This window comes from Macaca fascicularis, chromosome 1 (genome assembly GCF_037993035.2).
Source record: "Macaca fascicularis isolate 582-1 chromosome 1, T2T-MFA8v1.1".
Lineage (NCBI taxonomy): Eukaryota > Metazoa > Chordata > Mammalia > Primates > Cercopithecidae > Macaca > Macaca fascicularis.
In genome coordinates, this window is record NC_088375.1 from 208,212,501 (window position 1) to 208,236,473 (window position 23,973).

Here is a 23,973-nt window from a genome sequence, read left to right on the forward strand (position 1 = left end):
CCAGCTACTCAGGAGGCTGAGGCAGGAGAATGGCATAAACCCGGGAGGTGGAGCTTGCAGTGAGCTGAGATCCGGCCACTGCACCCCAGCCTGGGCGACAGAGCAAGACTCCGTCTCAGAAAAAAAAAAAAAAAAAAAAAAAAATCAGTAAGGTGTGATTTGTTGGGAAAACTTTTTAAAAAATGTGTACCCTGGGTAAAAAGTAATTCACCCATGTTTCAAAGCTTCCGGCCAGCTGGGTGTGGTGGCTCACGCCTGTAATCCCAGCACTTTGGGAGGCCGAGACGGGCGGATCACGAGGTTAGGAGATCGAGACCATCCTGGCTAACATGGTGAAACCCCGTCTCTACTAAAAAATACAAAAAACTAGCCGGGCGAGGTGACGGGCGCCTGTAGTCCCAGCTACTCGAGAGGCTGAGGCAGGAGAATGGTGTAAACCCGGGAGGCGGAGCTTGCAGTGAGCTGAGATCTGGCCACTGCACTCCAGCCTGGGTGACAGAGCAAGACTCCGTCTCAAAAAAACAAACAAACAAAAAAGCTCCCAGCCAAAATTGCTAAGATATCCGGACCACATCCTTAGTGTGGTACCATTCTGACTTCCCCTCCCTCCGCTCTTCTCTCCCCTTCCTTCCTTTTTTTTTTTTTTTTTTTTTTTGTGTGAAGCAGGCTGTGGTTCTGTTGCCCTGGCTGGAGTGCAGTGGTGTAATCTCGGCTCTCTGCAGCCTCCAACTCCCTGGGCTCAAGCCATCCTCTCACCTCAACTTCCCCAGTAGCTAGGACTACACTCACACATCACCACACTTGGCTAATTTTTGTATTTTTTGTAGAGATAGGGTTTTGTCTTGTTGCCTAAACTGGTCTTGAACCCCTGAGCTCAAGGGATCCTCCCACCTTGGCCTCCCAAAGTGCTGGGATTACAGGCATGAGCCACTGCATCTGGCCCCATCCTGACTTTTCTTCAGCACTTGAAGGCCTGCAGGATTTCAAGCCAGGAATCATTCTGTCATTCCACAAATCCAGTCAAGCCAAGGGCTAGTGTAGGATTCCGAAGGCATTCTAAGACCCATTTCCTGCCCTCAAAGAGCCTAAAATCTCCCTGAAAAGAAAGAACCAGCATCTGGAGATACTGCAACTGGATGTGGCCACCTGGGTTTGCATTACTGGCTCTGCTGCTCTCTCAGTGTACTCTTTTGAACAAATAACTTTTTACTCCCCCGAACCTAGGTTTTGTCATCTGTAGAATGGGAATAATGGTACTTATCTCACAGGGTTGTTGTGATGATTAAAGGAGCTAAGCTATGGGAAGGGCCTGACACACCAGAGACAATAAGCGTTCTTGTCCATTCTTTCTTTGTGATGTCACATAAAAAGGCCTAACCAGTGTGTACTGATTAGCATTGAGAGTTCAGAGACTGGTGGGAGAGCTGTGGGCCTAAGTTCGGGGGGCTTCATGTAGGCTGTAGGACTTGAGGGACGAGGAGGATTTAACCAAGTAGAGAAGAGAAGGGTGTGGGAGAGGAAAGTGGGTATTTCAGGCAGGGAAAGACATGGCCAAAAGCACAGAGCTGAGTGAGGCTTGTGGGGACAGGAGCAAACTATGTTGAGAATTATCAGGGGCTAGAGACATGTGTTGGTCGGGGGGCAAATATGTGCTGCTTCTTGGAGAAATTCGAAGGAATGGGGCTGAGGCTTGCCACACATGCCTCCTGTGCCCTGCGCTTCCCTCCCTCTGGGCATGAGGCCAGGAAGCTTAGGCAGATCACTTCTCCCTGCCTTTTAGGACGATGACCGGGGTGAGGAATGGGAACGGCATGAAGCGCTGCATGAGGACGTGACCGGGCAGGAGCGGACCACTGAACAGCTCTTTGAGGAGGAGATTGAGCTCAAGTGGGAGAAGGGTGGCTCTGGCCTGGTGTTTTATACCGATGCCCAGTTCTGGCAGGAGGAAGAAGGAGGTAATGCTGGTACCCAGGCAAAGGCAGGGGTGACCCCTGCTGCATTCTCTTGGGGTTCCCTGTTCTGCACAGTAGATTCCCTAGTGGTGAGCCCAAACAAAAGGCTAGGGAACAGGCTGACCTTTATTGTATATGAGAGACCAATCATCCTTTTTAAGAGTGGGGATCAGTGAGATGGAGAGAAAATGTCCCCCCGCCCCCTGCAAATTCTGACTAACCCTCCCAGAGGAAGGATCTTAAAATACAAACAAACTGGGTGCAGTGGCTCATGCCTATAGTCCGAACTACTCGAGAGACTGAGGCAGGAGGATCACTTGAGCCCAGGAGTTCAAGGTTGCAGTGAGCTATGAACCCACTACTTTACTCCAGCCTGGGGGACAGAGTGAGACCTTCTCTAAAATAAACAAATGCCCCGCCGGGCACGGTGGCTCATGCCTGTAATCCCAGCACTTTGAGAGGCTGAGGTGGGCAGATCACGAGGTCAAAAGATCGAGACCATCCTGGCCAACATGGTGAAACCCTGTCTCTACAAAAAATAAAAAAATTAGCTGGGTGTGGTAGCACGCACCTGTAGTCCCAGCTTCTTGGGAGGCTGAGGCAGGAGAATTGCTTGAACCCGGGAGGCAGAGATTGCAGTGAGCCAAGATCACGCCACTGCAGTCCAGCCTGGCGACAGAACGAGACTCCGTCTCAAAAAAACAAAACAAAACAAAAAAGCCAAACAACTCTAGGTTTACCTCTTAATAGAACTGAGAGTCCTTATTGCACTCTGTTGGATGCTTTTCTATCCCTGCAGATTTTGATGAACAGACAGCCGATGACTGGGATGTGGACATGAGCGTGTACTATGACAGAGGTACTGGGCAAGGAATATCAATACTGGGAGGTGAAACAGGTGCCCTGGCCTTGCAGTGACACTTTGCCAGAGCTAGCAAAGGCTGAGACAGGGAACCATTCCCTTGGGGTAGCCCACTGAGAGGGTTCCTCTTAAAACATCTTTGGTTGTGTACATTAAGTGCTAGTTTTGGACAGAGCCTTCCTTTCTTGGAGGAGGACGAGGGACAGATAGCCCTCAGGGGCTCTGGGTCTGATGGTCAGGCCCTGGTAGGTGGCTGGTCAGGAACTCAGGCTCTAGTAAGGTTTAGATTTTAGAAGAGAAAAGGACCTGGGTGGGGGAAATAGCCAAGTGGGGGAGGGGAGAAGACCTGGGTTCTAATCCTCTCTCTGTCATTTGTTGACTCTGTTACTTTTCTGTACCACAATCTTCTCATCTGTATGATTGGGGAGAACCATGGTTCCTACTCTTGGGGAGCTCCCAGTCTAATGAGAGAGATACAGAACACCATTAAAATGAATAAGTCAATCTTATGAGGGGGTCCTAGAAACCTGATTCTTCCCCCTTCTTTGAGAGGGACACTTCCATAAACTGAGCTCTGGTTCCTCAGATGGTGGAGACAAGGATGCCCGAGACTCTGTCCAAATGCGTCTGGAACAGAGACTCCGAGATGGGCAGGAAGATGGCTCTGTGATCGAACGCCAGGTGGGCACCTTTGAGCGCCACACCAAGGTGAGTGAGCACTGTGCCCATCCCATGGACCCCTCTCTTTTCCTTCTTCCATCCCCATTCCGCCTGCTCCCAGCAGGAGCCCGATTTCTTGAATCTTATCCCTTCACTTTGCAGGGCATTGGGCGGAAGGTGATGGAGCGGCAGGGCTGGGCTGAGGGCCAGGGCCTGGGCAGCAGGTGTTCAGGGGTGCCTGAGGCCCTGGATAGTGATGGCCAACACCCCAGATGCAAGCGTGGATTGGGGTAAGTGTGGCTGAGGGATTTTCCTGGGGGCCCAAGCCTTTCAGCTATGCCCTGGTTTCCCTCTTCCCACTGGTTTTGGCATGGGTGCTGAGTACTCTTGCAGGATGAACTTCAAAACAGAGTTAAGAGGAAAAAGTGAATCTGGGCCAGGTGCGGTGGCTCAAGCCTGTAATCCTAACACTTTGGGAGGCTGAAGTAGTAGGATTCCTTGAGCCCAGTTTGAAACCAGCCTGGGCAACATGTGAGACTGTCTCTATTAAAAAAAAAAAAAAAAAGCCCGGGCGTGGTGGCTCACACCTGTAATCACAACACTTTGGGGAGGCTGAGGTGGGCGGATCATTTGAGGTCAGGAGTTGGAGAGCAGCCTGGCCAACATGGTGAAACCCCGTCTCTACTAAAAATGCAAAAATTAGCCGGGCGTGGTGGCTCACGCCTGTAATCCCAGCACTTTGGGATGCTGAGGCGGGTGGATCACGAGGTCAGGAGTTTGAGACCAGCCTGGTCAAGATGGTGAAATCCTGTCTCTACTAAAAATACAAAAAAGTAGCTGGGCACAGTAGTGGGCACCTGTAATCCCAGCTACTCGGGAGGCTGAGGCAGGAGAGTCGCTTGAACCCAGGAGGTGGAGGTTGCAGTGAGCCGAGATCACACCACTGCACTCTAGCCTGGGCAACAGAGGAAGACTCTGTCTCAAACAAAACAAAACAAAAAGGCCAGGTGCGGTGGCTCAAGCCTGTAATCCCCAGCACTTTGGGAGGCCAAGACGGGCAGATCATGAGGTCAGGAGATCGAGACCATCCTGGCTAACACAGTGAAACCCCGTCTCTACTTAAAAAAATACAAAAAACTAGCCGGGCGAGGTGGCGGGCGCCTGTAGTCCCAGCTACTCTGGAGGCTGAGGCAGGAGAATGGTGTAAACCCGGGAGGCGGAGCTTGCAGTGAGTTGAGATCCGGCCACTGTACTCCAGCCTGGGCGACAGAGCGAGACTCCGTCTCAAAAAAAAAAAAAAAAATTAGCTGGGCATAGTGGCATGTGCCTGTAGTCCCAGCTACTCTGGGGGCAGAAGAATCACTTGAACCCAGGAGGTGGAGGTTGCAGTGAGCTGAGATCACGCCATTACAATCCAGCCTGGGTGACAGTGAGACCCCGTCTCAAAAATAAATAAATAAATAAAGCTTTTTTTTTTTTTTAATTTTAAAGACTGAGCCCTAAGGCTTAACAAGATCATTCATACCCTTTGTTGGAGGAGTTTGGACTTGATGGTTACTATTAGGAAGTCTGTAGTGACAGAATGAAAATTTTATCTGAGGTCCCTTCTTACTGGCACTGTCAATGGATAGGTAAGAGGGCTGGAGAGCAAAGACCCATATTTAAAGCCTCTGTCTTTGGACAAACCAGACGTAGTAGCTACTTCCCCGTCCTCTCCCAACCCCTTTAACTGGAATTTGAGAGCACCCTTCTCACTGAGAGCCCGTTTTTATCCAGGTACCATGGAGAGAAGCTGCAGCCATTTGGGCAACTGAAGAGGCCCCGTAGAAATGGCCTGGGGCTCATCTCCACCATCTATGATGAGCCTCTACCCCAGGACCAGACGGAGTCACTGCTCCGCCGCCAGCCACCCACCAGCATGAAGTTTCGGACAGACATGGCCTTTGTGAGGGGTTCCAGTTGTGCTTCAGACAGCCCCTCATTGCCTGATTGACCAGGTTGGGGGCTTCATTGGTCAGAATCTCATAGCTACATGATGAGAACCCTCTGCCCCGGCCTCATCTACCACTGAAGCAGAAAGGAGTCTGGGAGCAGCAGTCTTCGTGGCTGGTTCAGGGTGCTTTGCTCTGAGCCTGCCTGCCTGCCGGTTCTCTACCTCGGGGATTTTTACAAAAAGCCCCCTCCCGTCCCCTCCCCTTGGATATCAGGGGTAACGACCGATTGTCTTTGGTCTCTAACCCTAGTCTCTGGGCTTGCCCTTTGCCTCCTGCAGAATCTTGAAAAGCTGGATTGAGTGAGGCTATCAGCACAGCCTTCCTTGGGGACTCTGAAGGTGTCCCGACGAAGGCCAGAAAGGGGGGGGAAGGGACCTGGACGAGGAGAGGATTTGTGAGCTTGGAAGAGCCGGCCTTGGGCGGGCCCTTCACCGCCTCACTAGGTGGGACTGCAGCAGAGAGTCCGCGGGAAGTGGCTTGGGTGTGCGACGTCACGGAAGAATAAAGACGTTTACTACTGGAGCTCCCTTTCTTTTCTAATTCGAGTCTGAAGGAAGGTCAGGGAAATTCCGAGAGAGATTTTCCCGCAAAGACCCCACATTCGACCCATTCCCCGCGAGAAAAACGCGGCTGCGCTGCCCTCCCCTCGGCGTCGAGCTACGTCCCCGCCCTGAGGGCGGGACTTCCTCTCCTTGGCCCGCGGCTTCCGACGCTGTCCGGAAGTCAAGTTAGTCTAGTTAGTACCGGCCCGTTGGCGACGCTGTCCCCGCTGTTCCGCCTGAGGCGAGTGACGCTGGCCGCCAACGAGGTATACGTCCTGGGTCCCTCGCCCTCAGTCTCGTCTCCGGCGCGGCTGCTCGCCCCGTTTTCCCTCTGAGCTGACCTGCTCCGAGCCGTGGGCCGCCCATGGCGGGGGCCGCTCCGACCACGGCCTTCGGGCAGGCGGTGATCGGCCCTCCGGGCTCAGGGAAGACCACGTACTGTCTGGGCATGAGTGAGTTCCTGCGCGCGCTGGGCCGGCGCGTGGCCGTGGTGAACCTGGACCCGGCCAACGAGGGGCTGCCGTACGAGTGTGCCGTGGACGTAGGCGAACTGGTGGGGCTGGGCGACGTGATGGACGCGCTGCGCCTGGGTCCCAACGGCGGACTGCTCTACTGTATGGAGTACCTGGAAGCCAACCTGGACTGGCTGCGTGCCAAGCTGGACCCCCTCCGCGGCCACTACTTCCTCTTCGACTGCCCAGGACAGGTGGAGCTCTGCACGCATCACGGCGCCCTGCGCAGCATCTTCTCCCAAATGGCGCAGTGGGACCTCAGGGTGAGTCTCAGGGCGGGGAGGACCATTTTGCGGATGGAGTAACTGAGAGGGAGGACAGACGCCACACCCCCATGTCACACAGGGAGGTAGGGGCTGAGTTGCTTTGGAGTAAAACAGGCATGAGTTCAAAATCTGGCTCTGCTACTGACTCGCTGTGTGGTGTTGATAAGTCAGTTCATCAGTCTGAACCTCAGTTTACTCACGTGTAAAATGGGTGTTAGTAGCCAACTTGGCGATTTCAGAAGTATGGAAGGGGTTAATGTAGAAAGTGGCATGGAGATTGTTGTAAATTGGTGGGCAAAAGTAAATGAAAGAGTGGAGTCAGATGCCATGGGATTTAAACCCCTTGCCCACTGGGAGGCTCAGTGCAAGACATCTTGTAAGGAAAAAAAAAGCCTCCTATTTCCTGGGAGAAGGAAACGAGGGTAGTTATTAGAAAGAAACAGAGGCAGAAGGAGACTAATGGGGAAAGCTTCCCGTCTGTCCTCAAGCCCTCATTATCATGAGAGAATGCTGATTCCTGTTTCTCCAGGCCACTCTGACCCTGTCTCTTCCCTCCCAGCTGACTGCCGTCCACCTGGTGGATTCTCACTACTGCACAGACCCTGCCAAGTTCATTTCAGTACTGTGTACCTCCCTGGCCACCATGCTGCACGTGGAGCTGCCCCACATCAACCTCCTTTCCAAGATGGACCTCATTGAGCATTATGGGAAGCTGGGTAAGAGCTTCTGTTCCAGGTGAAGAGCAGGGCAGTAGCTGGGCTAGAATGAAGTAGACATCTCAGCTGAAGGTAGCTGCCTCTGGTGACTTGTGTGGTCTGCTGATAGTAGCCACAGGCAGGTTCTGACTCCTGCCAATTTATTTTGTGCCACTCTGTGCTAGATACCGTTGTGTAGATTTTGGAGACGAGAGAGCTACAGATGGTGTTAGGTATTACAAAGGAATTAAAGTGATACGACAGTGAATATTTGGGAGTGAGGTGAGTGGAGTAAAACAGGCATGAGTTTAAATTCTGGCTCTGCCACTGAATCACCGTGTGATCTGGGTAAGTCAGTTCATCTCTCTGGACCTCAGTTTCTCACTTCTGCTCTGAGGCAGTGGCATCTGAGCTGAGACGTGAATGGTGAGAAGGAGCCAGCCAAGGGAGGACTGTTCTATGCAGAGGCACCAGTAGGGATAAAGGCCTTGTCTTAGTCAGTTTGTGCTGCCATCACAAAAATACCATAGACCAGATGGCTTAGCCAATAAATATTTATTTCTCACAGTTCTGGAGGCTGGTAAGTCCAAGATCAAGATACAAGCAGATCTGGTGTGTGGTGAGAGCCTGCTTCCTGGCTCCTAGACAGCCTCCTTCTGTCCTCACAGAAGGAGGCTATATTCTCACGTGGCAGAGAGACAGAGAAGGGGTGGGAGGCCAGGGACAAAATAGGGAAGATTGAAGCGGGCTGGTATGAGGGGAGTTGGCTAGAGTCCCAGTGGCCAGTTTTTTTTTCTTGACAAATTAGTACTCTCGACCGGGCGTGGTGGCTCACGTCTGTAATCCCAGCACTTTGGGAGGCCAAGGTGGCAGATCACCAGAGGTCAGGAGTTCGAGACCAGCTTGACCAACATGGAGAAACCCCATCTCTACTAAAAATACAAAAAAGTAGCCAGGCATGGTGGCGCATGCCTGTAATCCCAGCTACTCGGGAAGCTGAGGCAGGAGAATCGCTTGAACCTGGGAGGCGGAGGTTGTGGTGAGCCAAGATCACACCATTGTACTCCAGCCTGGGCAACAAGAGTGAAACTCCATCTCAAAAAAAAAAAAAAGAAAGAAAGAAAAAAATTAGGCCAGGCACGGAGGTTCACACCTGTAATCCCAGCACTTTGGGAGGCTGAGGCGGGCAGATCACGAGGTCAGGAGATTGAGACCATCCTGGCTAACATGGTGAAACCCCATCTCTACTAAAAATAACAGGCCGGGCGCGGTGGCTAACGCCTGTAATCCCAGCACTTTGGGAGGCCAAGGCGGGAGGATCACGAGGTCAGGAGATCGAGACCATCCTGGCTAACATGGTGAAACCCCGTCTCTACTAAAAATACAAAAAATTAGCCGGACGTGGTGGTGGGCGCCTGTAGTCCCAGCTACTCGGGAGGCTGAGATAGGAGAATGGCGTGAACCCGGGAGGCGGAGCTTGCAGTGAGCCGAGATTGCGCCACTGCACTCTAGCCTGGGCTGCAGTGCGAGACTCTGTCTCAAAAAAAAAAAAAAAAAATTAGCTAGACGTGGTGGCAGGCGCCTGTAGTCCCAGCTACTCAGGAGGCTGAGGCAGGAGAATGGTGTGAACCTGGGAGGCGGAGCTTGCAGTGAGCTGAGATCGCGCCACTGCACTCCAGCCTGGGCGACAGAGCGAGACTCCGTCTCAAAAAAAAAAAAAAAAAAAAATTAGCACTCTCCTGAACTGGGGACATTGTTCCCTAAATAGCATCTCTAGCCACAAAGGAACCTAGAGAAGACAGATAAAATGACCAGCACATAAGCAGTAGGGAGGAAAGGGAGGTGTCAGGACCTTGTCCAGGGAGCCAGCTAGCTTCTAGTCTGGACATAGAGTGATGTAGAGTCCTCAGCTCACTTTAGGATAGATCTGCCAAGGAGCCCAGATACTTAAGTTTTCTGGGCAGAAACAGGCCACTAGGGGGAGGTGCAACTTACTTCTTTTAGTGGGAAATGATTTATAAAACCGAATCAGGGACCTCAGCATCATCTAGTCCTTATTTTACATTAAGAAATAACTGGCTCAGAAAAGGAAAGTGATATACCCAGGAGGCTACCCTGCTAGAATGTAGCATTTATTCAGTTTAACCATTTACAGAGTCTTTGCAGTGTACATGCCAGGTCCTGAGGGTATGACCTGACTGTGAGCTCTGTGAGGTGAGGACAGCCATACACAGTTCTTGGTCCATGTTTGATATCATTATTTGCAACTTTATTTATTTATTTATTTTTGAGACAGTTTCGCTCCTGTTGCCCAGGCTGGAGTGCAGTGGTGCAATCTCGGCTCACTGCATCCTCTGCCTCCCAGATTCAAGTGATTCTCCTGTATCACCCTCCCGAGTAGCTGGGATTACAGGCATGTGCCACCAGGTCCGTCTAATTTTGTATTTTTAGTAGAGATGGAGTTTCACCATATTGGCTGGTCTTGAACTCCTGACCTCAGGTGATCACCCACCTCGGCCTCCCAAAGTGCTGGGATTACAGGCGTGAGCCACTGACCCCAGCCTGTTTGCAGTTGTTGATCAAGCACTTCTCTGTACCAGACACTGGGGTTTATAGCATTTAATCTTCACAACAGTGCTATGAAATAGGTACCTGCCTATATAGCTAGTAAATAGCACAGCCAGCAGGGTAAAACCAAAAGCTTTTTTTCTTAGTAACTTCATTTTACTGTGTCAAGTAATACTTGAGTGCATAAATACACAAAGGAAAAAAAGAAAAATGAACCTCGTCCTCAGGTCTTTAGCCTGATACTGGTTGTTCCTGAACACAGTTTTCTCTCTTTAGCCTTCAACCTGGACTACTACACAGAGGTTCTGGACCTCTCCTACCTGCTTGACCACCTGGCTTCTGACCCTTTCTTCCGCCACTACCGCCAGCTCAATGAGAAGCTAGTGCAACTCATCGAAGACTATAGCCTGGTGTCCTTTATCCCTCTGAACATCCAGGTACTGGGGGCTAAGACAGGACTCTTACAGTGCCTGGGATTCACCAAGCCAAAAGCACAGGATGCTTTGAGGGCTTAAACAATGGTCTTTGCCCTGGGTTGACTATCACTGAGTAATCTTAGTTTCAGGACCAGGGGCTGCTGTAGGGGCAGAATTCCAGTAAAGAGAGTGGACCAAACTTTTGCCTGTCTATTCTATTTTGCTGGATCCTCTCTTCACATGTTCCCTCCTCAGTGTGAAAATGGGTGAGTTCAGAAAGTCATCAGCAAGAAACTTGACCAGGACCAGGGACAAGTCTCTTAAGCCCATTCAACTGGGCAACTGTCTGTTGACTTTGCAAAGTGGTACCCAACCCCTGTGCCTCTCACCTTTACCCTGCAGAGATAACCTGGGAGACGCAGGTACATGTTAGATTCCTTTCTGCAGTGGGTGAACTTGAGCTAACTTGTCTCCTCACTTCTAATGCCACGCTTATATGAGGAGATGAACTCTATAATATCAATCATAATAGTTACCTCTTATTTATGGCTTTCTGTGCTGGGCACTTTGCTAAGGACTAGACATATGTAATTTTGGTTTGTCCTTCCCACCATGTGATATATAGACTGTTTTTATTACTGTATATGGATGAGGAAACAGTTATAGTTTTTTTTGTGTGTGTGACAGAAATCTCACTCTGTCGCCCAGGATGGAGTGCAGTGGTGTGATCTTAGCTCACTGCAACCTCCGCCTCCTGGGTTCAACCGATTCTCCTGCCTCACCCTCACAAGTAACTGGGATTACAGGCATCTGTCATCATGCCCAGCTAATTTTTGTATTTTTAGTAGAGACAGGGTTTCACCATGTTGGCCAGGCTGGTCTCAAACTCCTGACCTCAAGTGATCCACCTGCCTCAGCCTCCCAAAGTGCTGGGCTTTACAGGCGTGAACCACTGTGCCTGGCCCAGTTATAGATTTAAAACATGCATATGGCCGGGCGCGGTGGCTCAAGCCTGTAATCCCAGCACTTTGGGAGGCCAAGACGGGCGGATCACGAGGTCAGGAGATCGAGACCATCCTGGCTAACACGGTGAAACCCCGTCTCTACTAAAAAATACAAAAAAAAAAAAACTAGCCGGGCGAGGTGGCGGGCGCCTGTAGTCCCAGCTACTCGGGAGGCTGAGGCAGGAGAATGGCGTAAACCCGGGAGGCGGAGCTTGCAGTGAGCTGAGATCCGGCCACTGCACTCCAGCCTGGGCGACAGAGCGAGACTCCGTCTCAAAAAAAAAAAACAAAAAAAAAAACAAAAAACATGCATATTTATTGGATATCTGCCTAAGAGAAGTACTGTGCCAGGCACTGGGAATACTGCGACAGATGATCTGGCCCTAAGAGGTGCTTAGTTTAGTAGGGGAGGCAGGTGAGTTAATAGGCATTTATTACATGTACAATAGATGTAAACCCAGGGGACTATGGATGTGCATAGGGGAGCTTATCTGTTCTAATCTGAGTGAGTTGGTGGTCAGAAAACATGGGATTTATCCAGCCTTTGGGGACATGTAGAACTACTCCAGGCCAAGAAAGCTACACATACAGAGGCAAGATGGAGGAAGGTGTATTTAGAGATTGCAAGCAGTTTTACACACTTCTGTTTCACTCACAAAACTGTTTCTGTCCTCCCTGCTCAGGACAAGGAGAGCATCCAGCGAGTCCTGCAGGCTGTAGATAAAGCCAATGGATACTGTTTCGGAGCCCAAGAGCAGCGAAGCCTAGAGGCCATGATGTCTGCCGCAATGGGAGCCGACTTCCATTTCTCTTCGTATCCTTGCCAGCTTCCTGGCCATAGCGGAGAGGGTGAGACATGGGGCTCAGGAATGGCCACAGGAGGTGCAGTCATCATCCTTCTGGGTGACCTTTTTTTTTTTTTTGAGAGGGAGTTTCCCTCTTGTTGCCCACGCTGGATTGCACAGTGTCGCAGTCTTGGCTCACTGTAACCTCTGCCTCCCAGGTTCAAGCGATTCTTCTGCCTCAGCTTCCCAAGTAGCTGGGATTACAGGCATGTGCCACTGTGCCCAGCTAATTTTTGTATTTTTAGTAGAGACGGGGTTTCACCATGTTGGCCAGGCTGGTCTGGAACTCCTGACCTCAGGTGATCCACCCGCCTCAGCTTCCCAAAGTGCTGGGATTACAGACGTGAGCCACTGCACCCACCTGTGGATGACTGATTCATATTGATTAGTTGGGCTTCCTGATGACTGTCTCTCATGTGCAAAGGTGGTCCCTTGGCTTCAGAGTTGGTTGTACTGAGGACAAGGGACGATATTGAGCAGTAGGAGCAACAAATACAGAGGTCCAGAAATGAGAGGGCATTGGTCATTTGGGAGAGATGCAGGAGGTCCAGTTGCCTGGTGTGTTGCATGTGAAGAGGAAAGGACTTTGCAGGGGTGCAGGCAGGGCTGCTGAGGGAGGGGCCTGAGTGCCCTACTAAGGAATGTGGACTTCAGTTCATGAGTGGGCAGTGGGAGCCACTATTCAAGCAGTACTGTTGAACAGGGTATGACACGATCACATGTACATTTCAGGAAAGCCCCTGCAATTGTGGAAAATGCATTTAAGGGATGTGATTGGGGGCAGAAGAGTTTTACAGTCTTGTTAGTTGAGAAGGGATGAAAAATTTGTAGTGAGAATAGAAAGGTGTGGAATGGAAAAATACTAAGGAGATAGACTATAAGAGTCAGTGACTGAATGGGTAGATGGAGCTGGAGCAGAATTTAGCTTCCCACATCTCTGGCTTAGACAGTGCATGGGTGGTTTTACTAATCACTGAGGCAGGAAAAGGAGGAGGGGGCAGGTTTTTCACATGGATAAAAGGGACAAGAGCTGGCAGATGTGCTGTGTTCAGGGGTCCATGGGACATCCAGAGCTATCCAAGAGGTAGCCAGACTTTGGAGCTTGGTTAGTGACTAGTGAGGCTGGAGCCAAGAGGTGTCCATCAGGTCACAGAGGCCATGCGTGAAACAGGACAGGAAAGTCCAGGCCCTCTAGACTGATGCTGTCACAGATTCAGCATCTACGCAGCATGCTGGAGACAAGGGGGACTCAGAGTCTTAGGGTACAGAGGAAAAGAATTCCAGCCAACACTTACTGATCTGTGTCAAGCCATATGTGGGAAACAAAGCTCATGGGGCGGGGGTTGGATGAATGACTTACAAATAATGGTAGTAGAGTGTGCAGTCTCTGGTGAAGGTACTAAGGAGCTGTGTCACACCTGCGGTTAATGTAGGCCAATTGGACTGCATGTGCTCAGCAAGGGAGGGGAGGAGCAATTTTTTGTTTTTTAAATTTAAGATGGACTTTTGGCCGAGCGCGGTGGCTCACACCTGTAATCCGAGCACTTTGGGAGGCTGAGGCGGGCGGATCACAAGGTCAGGAGATCAAGACCATCCTGGCTAACAAGGTGAAACCCGTCTCTACTAAAAATACAAAAAATTAGCCGGGTGTGGCAGCATGCACCTGTAGTCCCAGCTGCTGGGGAGGCCGAGACAGGAGAATGGTGTGAACCCAGGAGATGAAACTTGCAGTGAGCCGAGATCATGCCACTGCACTCCAGCCTGGGCGACAGAGCGAGACTCTGTCTCTTTGAGACGCCTCGGCCTCGGCCTCCCAAAGTGCTGGGTGAGCCACAGGTGTGAGCCAGCACGCCTCGCCTTTTTTTTTTTTTTTTTTTTTTTTCAGTAGAGATGGGGTTTCACCATGCAGCCTAGGCTGGGAGGAGCAATTTAAATAGTGTTGTAATATTTTGTACACCGTGCACATGGTTCCCAACTTAAGATGGTTCAACTTTACAATGGCGTGAAAGCTGTGTGCATTCAGTAGAAATTGTACTTTGGGTACCTATCAATCATTCTTTCACTTTCAGTACAGTATTCAGTAAATTACATGAGATATTTTTATTATAAAACAGGCTTTGTGTTAGATAATTTTGCCCAAATGCAGGCTAACGTAAGTGTTCTAAGAATATTGAAGGTAGGTGAGACTAAACTGATGTGTGGTAGGTTATGTGTATTAAATGCATTTTCTTTTTTTTTTTTTTTTTTTTTGAGACGGAGTCTTGCTCTGTCACCCAGGCTGGAGTGCAGTGGCCGGATCTCAGCTCACTGCAAGCTCCTCCTCTCGGGTTCACGCCATTCTCCTGCCTCAGCCTCCCGAGTAGCTGGGACTACAGGCACCCGCCACTTCGCCCGGCTAGTTTTTTGTATTTTTTAGTAGAGACGGGGTTTCACCGTATTAGCCAGGATGGTCTCGATCTCCTGACCTCATGATCCGCCCGTCTCGGCCTCCCAAAGTGCTGAGATTACAGGCTTGAGCCACCGCGCCCGGCCTGCATTTTCGACTTAAGATATTTTTGATTTGGGATGGGTTTATCAGGATGTAACCCCATCATAAGTCATGGAGCATCTGTATGTTACTTTATGTATTCATATATATAAAGAGTTCTATTCACAAAACCATGTATGCTGCATTTAACAAATAATTTGAGGAATTTTCAAGGGTATTTTTAACCATATACATTTGTGCTGATTTTAGATTCTGCCCCAACCCTAACCCACTTAAGATTCAGCAGCTCTCAGCAGGGTGTGGTGGCTCACGCCTGTAATCCCAGCACTTTGGGAGGCCGAGGTGGGCGGATCATAAGGTCAGGAGATCGAGACCATCCTGGCTCACACGGTGAAACCCTGTCTCAACTAAAAATACAACAAATTAGCTGGGCGTGATGGCGGGTGCCTGTAGTCCCCGCTACTTGGGAAGCTGAGGCAGGAGAATGGCATGAACCCAGGAGGCGGAACTTGCAGTGAGCCGAGACTGTGCCACTGCACTCCAGCCTGGGTGACAGAGCAAGACTCCGTCTCAAAAAAAAAAAAGATTCAGCAGCTCGCTATAAGAGAGTAGGGACTGATACAAAGAAGGGAGCGGTCAGCTCTGCTGAAGGGTAGGTGGGTAAGGAAAGCTTTATGGAGTCGTGGCACGTGAGTTGCATCATTTCAAGGTGAGGGTTAGCCAGTATAATGAAGAAGGAAAGGGAATTCAAGTTAAAGAGAACAGTATATGCAAAGGCATAGAGGTTCAAAGTTGAGACAGGTTTTGAGGGTTGCAAATAAGATGGCATGGGCCAAGTGTAATGGCTTCATGCCTGTAATTCCAACATGTTGGGAGTTAAAAGGTGGGAAGATTGCTCAAGGCCAGGAGTTTGAGACCAGACTGGGCAACATAGTGAGACCCCATCTCTTTTTTTTTTTTTTTTTTAAGTATAGAAATTTATTTTTGACAAAAAGTAGGGGCTGGGCATGGTGGCTCACGCTTGTAATCCCAGCACCTTGGGAGGCCAAGTGGGGGCAGATCACCTGAGTCCAGATCACCTGGCCAAATGGTGAAACCATGTTTCTGTTTAAAAAATACAAAAATTAGCTGGGTGTGGTAGTGCACGCCTGTAGTTCCAGCTACTTGGGAGGCTGAGGCAGGAGAATCGCTTGAACCCAGGAGGTGGAGGTTGCAGTGAGCCAAGATGGCGCCACAGTACTTCAGCCTGGGTGACAGAGTGAGACTCCATCTCAAAAAAAAAAGTAGGATGACATGACTTGTGAGCAGGGCAAGGACTCAGAGAGGGGAGCAGCAGTGGGGCCAGACAGGTAGGCAGGTAGGAGGTGAGGCTTTGTATGCCCTACTCAGGAATGTGGGCATTAGGTCAGAGATAAGCAAGGTGGATTTCACTGATCCTCAGTGATCTTCAGGGCCAGCTTGCACAGAAATAAGGCAGTATCTGCTGTGGAAAAGTCACTGGGAAGGGGCACCAGTTGAGAGTCAATCTGACTAGGGGTGAGATGGATTTTGGTTGATGGATTCATAGAGACAGTAAAGAAAGGTCTGTAAGGGCCAGGCACGGTGGCTCACGCCTGTAATCCCAGCACTTAGGGAGGCAGAGGTGGGCAGATCACGAGGTCAGGAGATCGAGACCATCCTGGCCAACATGGTGAAACCCCATCTCTACTAAAAATACAAAAATTAGCTGGGTGTGGTGGCGGGTGCCTGTAGTCCCAGCTACTCTGGAGGCTGAAGCAGAAGAGTTGCTTGAACCAGGAGTTGGAGGTTGCAGTGAGCCGAGATCGTGCCACTGCACTCCAGATTTGTGACAGAGCGAGACTCCGTCTCAACAAAAAAAAAAAAAAGAAAAAGGTCTGTAACTTGAACATCATTTGGTGGGCTAAGTATTTTATTTGCAGGGTCATTTAATTCTCATTTCAAGCCCTTTTATAAGTGAGGCGACAGGCCTAAGGTCCCTCTCCCGGGATGTTTTGGAAGAACAGTTCAAACCTTGGTTTTGCTGGGTGTAGAATCTCAGTTTCTTCCTTTGGAGCCATTTGGTAGTAGAACCGCCGTGGTGTCCTAACATAGCCAACCTAGCCATGGCTAACCTCCATCTCCTCGTCAGACCCCAGACCCAGACATCATCAGGATTTGAACACACTTGGTCTGGCTCCAGAGCATGTACCATAACACAACATTGGAAGGTTAGCGCTCTTCAGTCCTTTGATCCGCAGCAGTGTGTGGAAGAGGCATATAGAGGAGGAGCATTTGAGTCTGAATGTTTTTGGAGGCTTCTCATACTTGATTGGTCCCTATAATTTATGAGGAAGAGAGGGATGAACATGGTTGGAGTGTAGGCATCAGCGGAAGTCACATCCTGCCCAGACCAGCTCCCCATCCTCTGCCTATGCTATCAGCCTTGACGCACCCCTCCTCAGCACACTGGGCATCCAGGAGAAGTACCTGGCACCCTCGAACCAGTCAGTGGAGCAGGAAGCCATGCAGCTATAGCAACAAGGTGGATCCTGGAGAGCAGGATGCATAACCCAGCATTGGGGAAAGTGGAGGCTCCTGAAGCAGGCTGCAGACCCAAGAGCAAGTCCTCCCAGCGAGAGCTGGTGGGCTGGCAAGGGGATATTGAGCTCTGCAAAGGACTTCTGGCCAAAAAGCCAGACATGGCGCCAAGCAGAACACCTACCATACTGTCAGTGGTGTCTGTGAGCTCCGGGCCCTGCCACCAGAAAGTCGAGCACTGGTCCTACTCAGGCTGTGACGGAATGTGCTGCAATACAAGAGTTTATATTCTACTTTTTGTGACTTCCAAACTCTTCTTCAGTCTTCTGGGCCCAGGGGTTTGGGGAAGAATGAGGGAGTGTCACCTTCCCTTGGAATAATCAGTATTTCCCCAAAGCATATAATTCACATTCAGTCACATAGGATTGACATTCAGTCTCTAGTCAGGTGTTTCTATTAATCTTCAGTTTTTGGTTCTCAGGTTTGTTTGTTATTTAAAAAGATGAGGTCTCGGCTGGGCGCGGTGGCTCACGCCTGTAATCCCAGCACTTTGGGAGGCCGAGGCGGGCGGATCACGAGGTCAGGAGATCGAGACCATCCTGGTTAACACGGTGAAACCCCGTCTCTACTAAAAATACAAAAAGTTAGCCAGGTGTGTGGTAGGCGCCTGTAATCCCAGCTGCTTGGGAGGCTGAGGCAGGAGAATGGCGTGAACCCGGGAGGCAGAGCTTGCAGTGAGCCGAGATCGCGCCACTGCACTCCAGCCTGGGTGACAGAGTGAGACTCTGTCTCAAAAAAAAAAAAAAAAAAAAAAAAAAAAAATGAGGTCTCACTATATGGCCCAGGCTGGACTCAAACTCCTAGGCTCAAGCAGTCCTCCCACCTGAGACGCCTGAGTAACTGGGACTACAGGTGTGAGCCACCGTGTCCCAATATTTTCAGTTTTAACAGAGCCTCAAACTCAGCTTTCACAGGCAACAATTCCTGGCTAGACCTTTATTAATGTTTTATATTCATTTTATTTGTTTTATGGCTTTATTCTATTTTTGACAAGTGTTGACTAGTTTTCTATTTACAGTAGTGGTTAAAAGTTTACTTCAAGGCCGGGCACGGTGTCTCATGCCTGTAATCCCAGCACCTTGGGAGGCCGAAGCCAGCAGATCACAAGGTCAAGAGATCAAGACCATCCTGGCCAACATGGTGAAACCCTGTCTCTACCAAAAAAATGTAAAAATTAGCTAGGCATGGTGGTGCATGCCTGTAGTTCTAGCTACTTGGGAAGCTGAGGCAGGAGAATTGTTTGAACCCAGGAGTCAGAGGTTACAGTGAACTGAGATTGTGCCACTGCACTCCAGCCTGGTGACAGAGTGAGACTTTGTCTCAAAAAAAAAAGGTTTGCTTCAAAAATGAAATACAAGGCTGGGCACGTTGACTCATGCCTGTAAGCCCAGCACATTGGAAGGCTGATGTGGGCGGATCACCTGAGGTCAGGAGTTCGAGACCAGCCTGGCCAACATGGTGAAACCCCTCTCTACTAAAAACACAAAAATTAGCTGGGCATGGTGTTGCATGCCTATAATCCCAGCTACTAGGGAGGCTCAGGGAGAAGAATTCTTGAACCCGGGAGGCAGAGGTTGCAGTGAGCCAAGATTGTGCCATTACATTCCAACCTGGGCGACACAGCGAGACTCCATCTCAAAAAAATATATAAGTTGTGTAAAGAAAAATATTAATATATAATATGGCAGTTCCTATGAGAGTGTGGCAAAAATTAAGAGGGCTTGAAGTTTTTTCTTTGCTCTTCTTGCAACTGGCTGGATGCAGTTCATATATTTTTCAACCAGTAGGTGGCACCCCAGCCTTTTTGCAGTTGTAACCTGGTGTTAGAAGGGGCAGGACTGATGCCCTGGGCAAGACTGTTATGCCAAGTTTTATTTGCATACATTTGGACTTTTTTTTTTTTTTTTGAGATAAAGTCTCTCTCTGTTGCCCAGGCTGGAGTCCAGTGGCGCAATCTTGGCTCACTGCAACCTCCGCTTCCCAGGTTCAAGCAATTCTCTGCCTCAGCCTCCCGAGTAGCTGGGATTACAGGTGCCTGCCAACACGCCTGGCTAATTTTTGTATTTTTAGTAGTGTCGGGGTTTCACCATGTTGTTCAGGCTGGTCTTGAACTACTGACCTCGTGATCTACCCGCCTTGGCCTCCCAAAGTGCTGGGATTACAGGTGTGAGCCACCGCACCTGGCCACATTTGGACTTTTTAACACACATGAAGTGCTTGGTATTTTAGAGTGCTTCCACACATAATCCTCATTAGAGATAGACAAGATGGGGAGAATTAATAAGCCATTACCCATGTTACAGTGAAGAAGCAGAAAGATGAGAAGTTTGAACTTTGGTCAGCCTGGCTCTCTCATAAGCTGTTTTGCTGACTAAATTGTGAGTATTCCTCCTTTGGTATATTTATTGGTGAGAAGTCACAGTCCTTGTCCCACAGGTTTTGCAGCCAATCAGGAGAAAGAAATTAGGCACCTATAAAGTATTACTAAATCATAGATAGTTCACCAGTGGTTTGTGCAGTTGGCACATTCATTTAGGGACATCTGTTCTGAAACAGCATTGAAATAGGACTGACTGTGCTTTGCTTTCTGGTTGTGACAGCCAGAGCCAAAGGCAGACGAATGAGGGGATATGAGGAGGCTACTGTGACTGGAACAGTATGAAAGCAACCTCAGCTCCCACGCCTGGCTCTATAGGGGATAATAACTGGGTGCTGCTTCCCAGCCTCTTTCATCTGAGAAGTTCAAAGCACCTCACCCCTATTAACACCCCACAGAGTAGGCAGGAAGTACCAATAGAGCAAGCCAGGGAAACTGAGGCCAGGAGGCACAGCCTGGGGCTAGCTGTGAATCACCTGTGGGGCCTAGAGCCCAGGAATCCTGACGCCCAGACTACTGGACAAATCCTTTATCAGGGCGTTAGGGTGGGTGCTATGCTTTTGAAAGCAGTACCAATGGCTGTGGTCATGGGTTTTGATGCTTGCCCATCACAGAGGCCCCAGCCCTCACCAAAACAAACCAAATGGGGGCTGGAAGGCATCCTTTACAACTTTATGGCCTCATATGCAAGCACCCTCAGCATTTTCTGCAGCCATCGAGTGGGGATAGGTGGAAATAATTCAGGGCCTTTATTTTCAGGCCATGGTTTGACAGCAAGGGTATTTTCTTCCCCAGTAAATGTAGCTTCTGTCTACCTTCCACTGGCAGCAAAGTGATTTTCTGTTCTCTGCATATACTGAGGGGATCTGCACAGTGCAGAAAGGAAGATGTCAGATCCAAGTGAGGCCTGTGCAGTGTGAAATGTCTAGGGTAGAAGAAAGACCATCCTCCATTATGGCTGGCATGTGGCAGTCATCCTTAAGATTATTTTAAAATTTCCTAATACAGGAAAGTAAAAAACTTAGAAAATGAAAGAGAAGGCCAAGCATGGTGGCTCATGTCTGTAATCCCAGCACTTTGGGAGGCCAAGGCGGGCAGATCATCTGAGGTCGGGAGTGTAAGACCAGCCTGGCCAACATGGCGAAAACCTGTCTCTGCTAAAAATGCAGAAAAATTAGCAGGGCATGGTAGCATGTGCCTGTAATTCCAGCTACTTGGGAGACTGAAGCAGGAGAATTGCTTGAACCCGAGAGGCAGAGGTTTTAGTGAGCTGAGATCGCGCCATTGCACTCCAGCCTGGGTAACAAGATCAAAAGTCCATCTCAAAAAAAAAACAAACACGAAAATGAAAAGAGCAAACGAGTCACCCAGGATCCCATAACAGAAGCTTTCTGTGGGGTCATCTGTTTAAAAGAAAAATAAATTCTATATTCAAATCTATATTTTGTGTATTCTCTTTTTTTCTCTGTAAACATCTGGAGGTATTTTGTATATTCTTTCAGTCTTATTTTTGTATACCTAGGGATGGATATTGCATTTATATAAGTGCGATATTTTATGATTGTGTTATATCCTGCCTTTTTCAGTTAACACCATTCCATGTAATAAAAAACAGATACAATTCCTATAATTCCAGCACTCTGGGAGGCTGATGTGGGAGGATCACTCGAGCCAGGACATGGAGGCTGCAGTGAGCTATGATCGTGCCACTGCACTCTAGCCTGGGCAATAGAGTGAGACCCTGTCTGAAACAATCAAGTAAATAACCTTTGTAATGTCACCATGGTAATAGTCTATGGTTTGGCTATAACATTGTTTACCTATCCATACTCCCGTGGTTAGCCTACTACTAGCCTACAAGTCATCATCAATTTTTACTTTTGTAAATAGTGTGATAATTAACATCTTTGTACTAAAATCATTGTCTGAGCCGGGCACGGTGGCTCAAGCCTGTAATCCCAGCACTTTGGGAGGCTGAGACGGGCGGATCACAAGGTCAGGAGATCGAGACCATCCTGGCTAATACGGTGAAACCCCGTCTCTACTAAAAAATACAAAAAACTAGCCGGGCGAGGTGGCGGGCGCCTGTGGTCCCAGCTACTCCGGAGGCTGAGGCAGGAGAATGGCGTAAACCCGGGAGGCGGAGCTTGCAGTGAGCTGAGATCCGGCCACTGCACTCCAGCCTGGGCGACAGAGCCAGACTCAGTCTCCAAAAAAAAAAAAAATAAAAATAAAAATAAAAAAAATAAAATAAAATCATTGTCTGAATCTCTGATTTTTAACTTGTGAGGTAGTCCTGGAAATGAAATAATTGACATATTCCAGGTTCGGGATTCATGTTGCCAAAATGCTTTCCAAAAAAGATACCACTTTACATCTCACTGATAGTGTCTGAAATTGCTCTTCTCATCTCCAGACTTCACTTGACAATTCTCTACAACTTCGGGAGGGAGGAAGACCTCTCTGAGTGCCTTAGAAGGGACCTTCCTGGTCATCCCTACTAACCAATGACATTAGGTTATATGCATTTCTTGGCTCTGAATTGGGGACCTCAACAATTGGAAGACAGTATAGAATTGGAAGAACTTAGCAGGGACCATAGGTAATTGGAAAGGTTTCCAGCCTGACTAAGAGGCTTATGCGTGAGGATGAGGCCCTAAAGCCCACAGAGCTGAAGCACATCCTTTCTGCCTGGATTAGCAAAATGCCCACCCGCTGGTGGCTGAGAATATAGGAAGTATGGTCCCATTAGGATCTGTGGGAAAGAGAAAGGGGAGGTCGATTTGAGGAATTCTCTGTCCCTTTCTCAAGAATCCTAAGTGGGGAGAGGAGTGGCTTCAGACCCACTGAAGCACTTTTAAGGATCACACCAATTTTGAAAGCAGTGAAGTGGCCCAATTATCCTGGAATCCTGGAGGGAAATTCTCTAGCAAAACACTAGTCCCCTCCTCTCTCTTTTCTTCTCTTGTCTCTGGCTTTTGAGCCTTTACTTACCCAGCCTGATCTGGGCCGTTCACTGTCTTTTCTTGTCCCATTTAGAAGGAGTTGCAGCACATACCTCCATGGCATCAGGCCTGCTAAAGATGGGGAAACCCATGTGCCTCATTTCGAGCCCAGTGTGACCTTTTCCAGCCAGGGAGCTAACTCAGCCCAGGTGTCGAGGTGGGCCAAGACAGGCTGTGACGGAATGGGGTGGGGATTTAGGGGCCAACTGAGGTGGAAAAAAGACAGTAAAAAAAGACAGTATTGGTAAATTACTCTGGATGAGAATACACGGCAAGGGCTTTTTTTTCCTCCTCATTCTAAAACTCTGAAGCAGTTGTGGAGAAGGGACATGAGAGGCCCCTTCGTAGCCATGCCAAATAAACTTGAATTTTTTTTTTTGAAGACAGGATCTTGCACTGTCGCCCAGGCTCACTGCAACTTCCACCTACCGGGCTCAAGCCATCTTCCACCTCAGCCTACTGAGTAGCTGGGACTATAGGCCCATACCCCCATGCCTGATTAATTTTTGTATTTTTTGTAGAGATGGGGTTTCGCTATCTTGCCCGGGCTGGTCTGGAACTCCTGAGCTCAGGCTATCCTCCTGCCTCAGCCTCCCAGAGTGCTGGGATTATAGGCATGAGCACCTCGCCAAATGTGAAGTCTAATGCAGTGTGCTTGCTATGTCAGTTTAGCTTCCAGGAACGTCCCCAGTGCCTCCCTTTGCACTGAATTATCACCTCCAAGTTCTTCCTATATATTAATCCTGGAGCCTGCACGTTGCTTTGTGGAGTCACAGAAACAGCAGAGAAGGGAGACTGGGACATGGGTTAAGATTTCCTTCAACGACGGCCGGGCATGGTAGCTCACGCCTATAATCCCAGCACTTCGGGAGGCCGAGGTTGGGCGGATCACGAGGTCAGGAGATCAAGACTCCTGGCTAACACAGTGAAACCCTGTCTCTACTAAAAAATACAAAAAATTAGCCGGGCGTGGTGGTAGGCACCTGTAGTCCCAGCTACTAGGGAGGCTGAGGCAGGAGAATGGCATGAACCTGGGAGGCGGAGCTTGCAGTGAGCCGAGATTGCGCCACTGCACTCCAGCCTGGGCAACAGAGCGAGACTCCATCTCAAAAAAAAAAAAAATTTCCCTCAACTCATAAATCATAATATCAGTAATCTCAAAGGTCACATAATTTATTCTTTTTGATAG

At 49.3% G+C, this 23,973-nt stretch overlaps 2 protein-coding genes across 4 annotated transcripts in view; both read left to right on the forward strand.

The window, feature by feature from the left end:
- GPATCH3 (G-patch domain containing 3) overlaps positions 1–5,990 on the forward strand; it is an 11,120-nt gene extending 5,130 nt beyond the window's left edge. The window contains exons 3-7 of the mRNA XM_005544305.3: positions 1,781–1,955; positions 2,752–2,811; positions 3,401–3,522; positions 3,637–3,764; positions 5,251–5,990. Coding sequence (XP_005544362.2) covers positions 1,781–1,955; positions 2,752–2,811; positions 3,401–3,522; positions 3,637–3,764; positions 5,251–5,467 — 702 coding nt within the window. The 3' untranslated portion in view covers positions 5,468–5,990. The remainder of the gene's footprint in view (positions 1–1,780; positions 1,956–2,751; positions 2,812–3,400; positions 3,523–3,636; positions 3,765–5,250) is intronic.
- A 208-nt stretch (positions 5,991–6,198) lies between these two features.
- On the forward strand, positions 6,199–22,916 carry GPN2 (GPN-loop GTPase 2). Of its 3 annotated transcripts, none has more exons than XM_045377106.3 (5): positions 6,199–6,785; positions 7,348–7,504; positions 10,328–10,488; positions 12,155–12,320; positions 22,819–22,916. In XM_045377106.3, the coding sequence occupies exons 1-5, from the start codon at positions 6,375–6,377 to the stop codon at positions 22,899–22,901; spliced, it is 978 nt and encodes a 325-aa protein (XP_045233041.1). In that variant the 5' UTR covers positions 6,199–6,374; the 3' UTR covers positions 22,902–22,916. The 3 variants fall into 3 exon arrangements, with proteins under 3 accessions (XP_045233041.1, XP_045233044.1, XP_065383036.1); XM_045377109.3 differs by lacking the exon at positions 22,819–22,916 and adding an exon at positions 17,267–17,635 and having other exon boundaries at positions 12,155–12,285; XM_065526964.2 differs by lacking the exon at positions 22,819–22,916 and adding an exon at positions 16,954–17,155.
- The last annotated feature ends 1,057 nt before the right edge of the window (positions 22,917–23,973 follow it).